The sequence below is a fragment of the Corapipo altera genome, unplaced genomic scaffold (assembly GCF_003945725.1).
Source record: "Corapipo altera isolate COAL_440 unplaced genomic scaffold, ASM394572v1 64, whole genome shotgun sequence".
In the NCBI taxonomy this organism is placed as follows: domain Eukaryota; kingdom Metazoa; phylum Chordata; class Aves; order Passeriformes; family Pipridae; genus Corapipo; species Corapipo altera.
Window position 1 is genome coordinate 2,691,870 of NW_020884893.1, and position 8,785 is coordinate 2,700,654.

General features: G+C 49.1%; 1 protein-coding gene and 1 long non-coding RNA gene across 2 annotated transcripts; one reads left to right on the plus strand and one right to left on the minus strand.

The window, feature by feature from the left end:
* Window positions 1-532: 532 nt before the first annotated feature.
* On the minus strand, window positions 533-2,503 carry LOC113948626. The gene is made up of 2 exons (XR_003528194.1): window positions 2,369-2,503; window positions 533-602 (listed from the first exon to the last, which is right to left on the minus strand). It is a non-coding gene; the product is annotated as an uncharacterized LOC113948626 (long non-coding RNA).
* Window positions 2,504-3,270: 767 nt separating this feature from the next.
* CEBPB (CCAAT enhancer binding protein beta) lies at window positions 3,271-8,502 on the plus strand. The gene has a single exon (XM_027646367.1). It carries the CDS (start codon window positions 3,544-3,546, stop codon window positions 4,516-4,518), a length of 975 nt encoding a protein of 324 aa, XP_027502168.1. The 5' UTR covers window positions 3,271-3,543; the 3' UTR covers window positions 4,519-8,502.
* Window positions 8,503-8,785: the final 283 nt, after the last annotated feature.

Here is an 8,785-nt window from a genome sequence, read left to right on the forward strand (position 1 = left end):
AATAATAATAATAATAATAATAATAATAATAATAATAATAATAATAATAATAATAATAAATGGGACAAAACTGCACCAAGAAGCATCAGAAGTTTCAGCCAGCCTCTTTCTACAGCATGACCCTCAGTCCATAGACCTTCTGACAAACACTTCAGTGTTTGAGCCATCACCACTAAACTAACAGCATCCCCCCAAAACTGGTGTCATTCCAGGGACAGCTGCTGCAGACCTGAAGCTCATGAAATAGAAAGCTTGCAAGAAATCCTGGAAAAGAAGACAATTTCCAGGAAGAAAATGCCTCTGCAACGCTTTATTGTAGGTCCAAGCCTGGAGCTGGCAAGTTGTGGCTTCTACAGTACAAAAGGCAAACTGGAGAGCAGAATTTAATTCATGACAGAGATGAGCAGTGAGGATTACATTCTTCCCTCCACCTTTTCACCACACTGGTCTCCTCCTGTTCCTCTCCTCATTTATGCATTGTTTCACCCATGAATGTAGAGGAATCTGGATGCTATTGCATCAGATTTTTTTCTCCTCGAAAATGTTATGTTCTTACTGAGTAATTTGTGAGTTATGCTGTCTCCTTCCTCAGCTGAATAGTTCTGAAAAAAAAAAAAATTCATGAAATCAGTAGTAGGAAGGAGCTTTTCACAGAAGTGCTGCTTTTCAGTTGAAAATGGCTCTTCTGGGAGACAAGCTGCGGAAGGGCTGCTGCCAGTGCCTGGATCCTTTCGCCAGGAATGTCTGCATCTATTTTCCTATCTAAAGCATCTCTGAGGAGGTTTTCCAGGACAATTATTAGCAGCCTCTGCACATCTGGCCAGGCCAAGCCAGGCACTCGCAGGGACAGAGCTTGGTGTGCCCAGACCTCCTCTCAATCTTGCGGTGTGAGCCTTGCTCTGCACCTGTTCCCATCTCAAAACCCCCACTTCTGGCCATGCATTTGTTATGACAAGCGCAGAAACAATTTAAAAGAGACCAGAGTTAGCTCAAAACCTGCTTGCCGAATGCTGGGGTTTTGGGTAAGTGGTTAGTCCCGCCAACAAGGTTCCCATGAGAAGCTTAGAATGGATGTTGGCTACACGAGAGTGGATGTTGGGATTTGAGGTGAGCTGGAGGAAGTTTAAAGACATCCAGATACAGCGGGGAGGTGAAGGGGAGAAGGGAAGGAGGGGACAAGCTGGGCATCCAACCTGAATTACCACCCAGCTGCCATGTGATCCCGGTGACTGCGGGATTACTCAGCACTGGCCGGGAAAGCAGGTGTGGGCCACACCATCCCTGATAGAATCTGTTTCACATGACAGTTGCACAGGCATTTTATTTTGTTAGGGAAGATCAGCCCAGGCGGGAATACAACTTTCTGCTGCAGAGCAGCAGAGAATAGGGCAGAAATTCGAAGAGGGCAAATTTAGATCTCCAAAAATATCTTGAAAAGCTGTTCAGGAATTTTACCAACCAGCTTTAGTGTTTGATTTTAGACAATGACTGGCCAAGAGAGACCAACCGTGCACGTAGCAGGTCACCAGGCAGGAGACCTTCTGTCTGTGGGTCCCTGAGACAGTTTGGAGGTAGGAAGCACATGAGACTGATTTTAAGAGTTCGGTTGGAAGGGCCAGTTAGGGCAGCCACTGGATGTAACTGGCAGATCAGAGTGCAGGATAAAGGTGCAGGATGAGGGAGTAAACAACCAGAAGAACAAGCCCTGGCTCACTGCAACTTGCCAGTATTTGCACCCAATACAGATGTTTGTATTTATGAAGGTATGGGCTCCAACTACAACCTCCAGACCCAGCTCTCTGGCCAGGCCCAGCTCCAATTTAATCTCTGGTGCATTCACCAAAGATTAACTTGATAGATAAAGGTGGAACTAGAAATATTTGAAGCCTGAAAACCTGTTAGGGGGCTTTTGTTATGGAAAAAAAATCCTATTAAAACATGAACAGAAAAAGCAAATAAAAAAAAAAGTCCGATGATCCACTCAGTGGATTCTTGAATTCTTCCTCTTTTCAGAGTTCTGAGGTTTGAACATTAAGAACAGTTGACTGTTTGAATCATATAATGCAATACCTGTTCCTCTGGCTTAACGTTACAATATTTCCCACACCGCAGGATTGCTTCACATTATTCTAAGAGGCAGTGTCATTTTCCCTGCAGTGCTGGGTCTTCTTTACTGAGGCGAGGACACTCCTACTTCCTTTAATTATATGTTTTGTTTTAAATTAATGTCCTTTATTCTGGGGATGAATCACCAGCTTGTAGACAGGTAAATGTGGGAGTAAGAGAGTGAAAATATAAGTTTGATTCCCAAGGTGGGTGTCTTTAATTAAAACGGACATCAAGATTCAGTCTTCCTTCCCAAACTTACCCCACAGATTGAAAAACTTTGGGCTCCACGTTCCCCTGCACGTCTCTCACTTTCCTCCTGAGCCACGTCCCGCCCGGTGGGTCCCCTTTGGTTTCATGTGTGGATCCCCTATCCCGTCTGTACCCTCACAGTTGCACAGTAAAGTTGCAAAGTAAATACGCCAAGACAAACTTTCAGGGCCCCATCCCTGCACGAATGCTGGGGAGAGAGCGCTGGGTTCGCTGCACTGTGGATGTTCTCAGCGGCGAGGAGGGAGCCCGGAGCAGTGCCGTGTCTGCTCCAGCTCCTCATCGCTCGGCCCAGGGCTCGCCACTGGAAAGCGGCTCTTTGCACGTCCTTGGGGACACTTCTGCCTGCCAGTGGGATTTACCAAATCGAGCACGGGATGGAGAGTAACGGGATCCGTCTTTGGTTTGCAGCTTTCCCCCTGCTTTACCAAAAGAACTTGGAAAAATCCCTCCTGCCTTGATTTCCACAAGGGTAAAACGAGACCCAGGGGGATCTGTGCCCAGTCCCGCTGCCAGCCCCGGGCAGTGCCCCGCTTCTCCGGTGTCAGAGCGGAGCCCAGGCCGGCTCGGCGGGAGCAGCAGCCGAGCCGGGCACACTCGCGTCCCCGAGGCCGAGCGCTGACCGCCGCTGTCCCCGCCGGACCTGGCCGCGGCCAGCCCCGACCTCCCGCACCTGCGGGCCCTCAGCCGCCCCTCCTTCCCTCCCTCCCTCCCTCGCCGGGTGTGTTGTGGGCGGCCCGGCGGGCACCGCACCGCACCGCACCGGCGCACCCGCCCCAGGAGCCTCCTCCGGGGCCGGGGCCAGCAGTTGCCGAGCGTGCGGCGTGGCAGGCGGCCAGGCGGTGACGCGCCTGTTGCTATGGGATCCACCGCCCCTATAAATAACTGAGGAAAGGAACTTTCCTAAGTCAGAGACTTTAGGACACGGGACCCAGAACCAGATGGTCCGGAGGAGACGCGCCAGCCCCCGCCGCAGCTGCCGGAGCGGTGAAGCCCCGCCGCGCCGCAGGGACTGATCCAGCCCGGGTGGGCAGCGCCGCGGGGCCGTGCCCACGCCAGGGACTGCGGCAGGGTCTGGAGCCCCCCACCCCGACGGCGGCAGCTTGACCCTCTGCCGGGGGGGGCCCCCTGCGTCGTTTCCTCCTCCCCGCATCCCCCTTTGCTTTAATGCAACGCCTGGTGGCCTGGGACGCAGCATGCCTCCCCATCCAGCCGCCCGCCTTTAAATCCATGGAAGTGGCTAATTTCTATTACGAGGCGGACTGTCTGGCTGCTCTCAACAAGCTGCACCCGCGGGCGGCCGGGGGCCGCTCCATGACCGAGCTCACCGTCGGGGACCACGAGCGAGCCATCGACTTCAGCCCGTACCTGGAGCCCTTGGCATCGCAGCCGCCGCCTCCCGCGGCAGCAGCAGGGGGCAACTTTGAGCCTCCGTGCAGCAGCGGCGCCGGCCAAGATTTCCTTTCCGATCTCTTCGCCGAGGACTATAAAGGCAGCGGCGGCAGCAAGAAGCCCGACTACACCTACATCAGCCTCGCCCGGCACAGCCACCCCTGCGCCAGCCAGAGCCACAAGCCGGGGGGGCTGCCGGGCTGCTTCCCGCCCCAGATCGTGGAAACCAAAGTGGAGCCGGTCTTCGAGACCCTGGACTCTTGCAAAGGGCCCCGTAAGGAAGAAGGGGGCGCCGGGCCGGGACCGGGGGGCATGTCCTCGCCCTACGGCAGCACCGTGCGCTCCTACCTGGGTTACCAGTCGGTGCCGAGCGGCAGCAGCGGGAACCTGTCCACCTCGTCCTCCTCCAGCCCCCCCGGCACCCCCAACCCCTCCGAGTCCTCCAAGTCCGCCGCTGCCGGCGGAGGCTACTCCGCCGCCCCGGCGGGCAAGAACAAGCCCAAGAAGTGCGTGGACAAGCACAGCGACGAGTACAAGCTCCGCCGGGAGAGGAACAACATCGCGGTGCGCAAGAGCCGCGACAAAGCCAAAATGCGCAACCTGGAGACGCAGCACAAAGTCTTGGAACTGACGGCCGAGAACGAGCGGCTGCAGAAGAAGGTGGAGCAGCTCTCCCGGGAGCTGAGCACCCTCAGGAACTTGTTCAAACAGCTGCCCGAGCCACTGCTCGCCTCCTCGCCTCGCTGCTGACCCCCGGCCGGGCGGCGGGGCGAGCGGAGCCGCCGGTTCCCGGCCCCGCTCCGCGCTCCCGGGGCCGGGGCGAGGGGGGGCGAGAGCCCGCGGCGGGCGGGCGGGCGGGGTTGGTTTTAATTTGTGTTGTTGCTGTTGGATTATTTTTTGTGTGTGTGTGTGTGTCTTTACAGACATGTTGGCGGAAGGCTCCGCCGCCGCGCGGGTTCTGAGCGGGGTCCGGGGGCTGCGGGGGCGCGGGGGGACCCCGGCCCCGGCCCCGGGCGGGCTCTGCAGGCTGCTGGGCGCTGGGGTTATTTAAAAGAGCGAGAGGAGAGCAAGGGCAAAGTGATGCAATCCTTTAAGCATGGCTGGGAATGCTGTGTACATGATGCAATCTCGTGTAACTGTCAGTCATGGATTGAGTAATCTGTTAAAGATGTTCTTACAGTTTTTTTTATTATAAAGAATAATCTATTTCTATAAGAAAATACATATGTATATTTTGGGATCTATGCATTCTTGCTACATTTGAAGCATTAATGAACAATTTTAATAAACTTTATGACTAGGTTAAAAAAAAAAGTAGCTTGTGTTATTTTGAAGGCACGTTTAAAGTTAGCTTAAACACAGGGTTGAAATTCCAGCTGATTCTGGCTCATTGCTGTGATCAGGGATAGGGATTTTTGTTGGTCTTTTAGCTTTCTCTGACTCAGAGAAAGGAAAAAAAATCAACAACCAAAACCAAAACCCTCAAGAGAAACCCAGCAAAGAGCAGAGCTGGAAGCTTTAGCCAGTTCTTGTTGCCTCATTTTATTTCCTCTAATCACTTGGTTTAGCTGCCACTTGGGTGTTGTTTGGGGAGGAGGTGTTTGTGTTGGGGTTTTTTTTGCACTTCATGCTGTTCTGAACGTGTAGAGCAAGATGTGCTATCCAAACCATGACCAATCCTTGGCAAATAACACCAAGTCTGAAGTGGGAGGGAGGAAGAAAAAGTAAGGGAGGAAGCTTTAAATGAGTTTTTGTTTGTGTTTGGGTTTTTTTTCTTTACAGAGTTTCTATTCTCAATGATTCAGCATTTCTTATGTTTGTAGTTTACAGGAATAAACATGAGAAAGTAGCATTTCTGTTGGATGTCGGTAATTTCGGTCATTGCTCAGGAAGCTCCCATGAGACCTGGCCAGGTGAGAGGCTCCTGAATAACCTCCTTCCCTTTGCTCTTGAGACATTTTTCTAAAAACTGCAGATAGAATTCTCCGATGAGGAGTGTTTGCTTCTGTGTGTGTGCGCATTTTCTGGGGGCAAGTGATGGACAAGTGGGGGGTGGCAGAGGAGGAGGAAGTTTGTAGCAGGCCAGAACTTTGTTTTGGAGAGATCCAAGGCTCTGCCTGCTGCTGGAACATGTCAGCCCTGCTGGGGCTCCCAGCTCTGTTATTCCCCACTGTGTGCTGCCATGTCAGGGTCTGTAAGAAGTGAACAGTCTCAGGCTGGTTATGTGGAGGGAGAAGGGCAAATGATCATGTCTTACTCAGCATTTTCCATTTTCCTGTTAGGCCAAATTTAAACGTGAATTTTTTAGATCCCGATTCCCTGTGCCTGGTAAAGAAACTCCTTAACTGCCTGTGCTCTGACAGCTCAGCACAAAAGGAATTTCCAGTATAAAGACAGTGGCCTTGAATTTGCTCCTATACATTCCAATACAAACAGCAGTGGGCTGCAGGACAAATCTGCAATTTGCTGCTTGTTTCTAGTCTTTCTTTAAGCAAAACATGTTTTCTACTGAGAGAACTGTTCTGCTTTTTTTGACTCTCAAGATCAGAGCCTCCTGCAGGCCCATCAGCTGGAGCTCTCCCTGACATTTGTTACACATTCCCTGCGCCCCCAGGAGCCGTGCAGTCGTGAGCAGGACACTGTTGGTCCTGATACAGATTTCCCCCATTTGCTTTTTGATTTGTGCAGTGCAGTTCAGCTGTTTTTATGAGACCCTAAAATAGATTTTCTTGGGTGAGCTCCTGCACCAGCATGACTCAAGTCCTTGCAGGCAAGATCGACGTTAGATCTTGTCTTGACCGTCCCTCGTGACGGTGATTACTCCAGCCTCCCGTGGCTGTTTATTCTACTATTTGTACAGTTACGAAACTTATCCACATTGTTAGATCCTATTTTCTTGTTGTGCTGTAGGCCATGCAATGTTACCCAAACTTACAAGCAGCGTTCCCAGTCAGAGCCCAGTGCTGTGGAGAGTGGAACTGCTGGAGGACTTAAGATGTCCTCAAATACTTTTCTTTCTTGCTGTCTTTCTTTCTTGCTTTCTCTCTTTCTTGCTTTCTTTCTTGCTTGCTTTCTCTCTTGCTTTCTTAATAACAAAGCTTCCAACCAGAGTTCAGTTTGTGGGGGCTGGAAGGCAGGGTAGATTGAAAGATAAGATGTACTGAAGGTATTTATATCTGTTTAAATAATAGTCCAGTTTTGGAGATAGAGCTCTACCAGGCATGAAGGAGCTAATCCCCATCCTTAAACTCTGCCTGCCACGGTGCAGGAGAGCCAGGGTGGTGTTGCTGCAATTTAAAGAATGATGTTTAAATTACTGCTGTATTCCAAAGTATCTCCTAATTAGGATTACAGATTTCTCCTTCAGGAGGAACCTTGTGCAGCAATGATTTTTTTGTCAGAAAGATGCGGGTACAGACAGGAAAATTGAGGACACAAATGCACCAATTTTACAGCAGTCTCGCAAGGAATCTGTGAAAGAGTCAGAAAGAGAATTCCCGAATCCTTCATTCTTAATCTTGTATTACCCTCATAACTTACATTGTAGGAGCTTTGTAGTACATGGAGGTCATGAAATACCCTGCTTTCTAAACCAGTATGTGAAAAAGCCCCTGTAATTAAAACATGTCCTAGAAAAAATTAGTCTCGAAAAAGTAGTTTGGAAATGAATCTGAGAAGATTCCAAGCATAGAGTAGGCAAAAGATTCCGAATACCTTTACTAATCGCAGTGGGGGAATTGGAAAATCCCTGTCCAAACAGTGGCTCAACTCCAAATATTGATTTATTTTCCCATAACAAATAAGATTCTGCTGGCCAAGAGCAGGACTTGGGACGTCTGGGCTGGTCTCTGACAGGGTCTCCTGAGCTGCTCTTGCCAAAGCCACTCAGGTCAGCTTGTGCTAGGACTGTGCAGTCCATGTGTGGGCAAACCAGGCAGAGAAGTGCAGACACCAGAGATCTGTTTTGAGTTTTATGGAAGTTTTTAAACAGCATTTCATTTGGGCTTTTTATTTTTTTTTTCCTTTCTTTTCAAATGATGTGTTACACTGGCTGATTCCTACAGGTCATTCGTATTGCTACTAAAATAACAGAGTAGAAATCAGTCTGTAAGATCAAATCCATGGCACTGACATCCCTGTTCCAAAGCACCTGGCACTGGTTTGTAAGGTGTTTGAATTCAGCTGTGCTTAGTTCTTCAGAAGGAATCATATGTAGCATTTATAAAATATATTTAAGAATACAATTATAGGTTTTTTTAGTGGTTCTTCAAATTATTACTCTCTGCTTATCTGTCCAGAGTGTAACCCTGTGCACCTCTGACATTGTGGTGTTGCTTTCCCACTTTTCCCACAGCCTTCCATTGGTAACTCTTGGAAGATGCAAGAAAAATTATGTGTCTTTCTATACTAATTGTTCTCCCTCTGTCAAATAAAATCACCCAAATTGTACCCAAGGGCTATTGGATGGGAGACTTGATCACGTTTGATAACAGTATGGTTTTTCCTCACTGGAATCCTGCAATAGCCCAAAATTAGAGCCTGAAAAAAGCTTTGTGCACAAAGTTTACCTTTGCAGTTGAATTGTGAGAACAACTGTCATCGATGTGGATGTGTGTAAAAACATGAAGTTACTCTCACACTGGTTTTCAAGCAATGTTTCATTAGCTGTGACCAGAATAAAATTCAATGCAACTCTGTATCTGCTTTAATAAAGAGAAAAGCTGTAAGGTCAAATTACATATCTTCTTTTGTTATTTATAGTGATAATGCTCAATGCCTTGCATTTGCCTGTCATTCCAATGACACAAAGTGAGTCCAAAGCAGGGCTCTGCATTCAGTTTGGGCTGGACATACATGATTATGTGGTGGATGGGGGGAATGAATTTGGAATAGAATTTGGTTCTAACTCTTTTTGCTCCCAATTTCTAATGAAAAAAAAAATTACTTCTACTCTCTTGAGTGTTAGCCTTTTTCTCTTTATGTCTTACACAAATGCTTAACAGTTAGAATTTTAGGG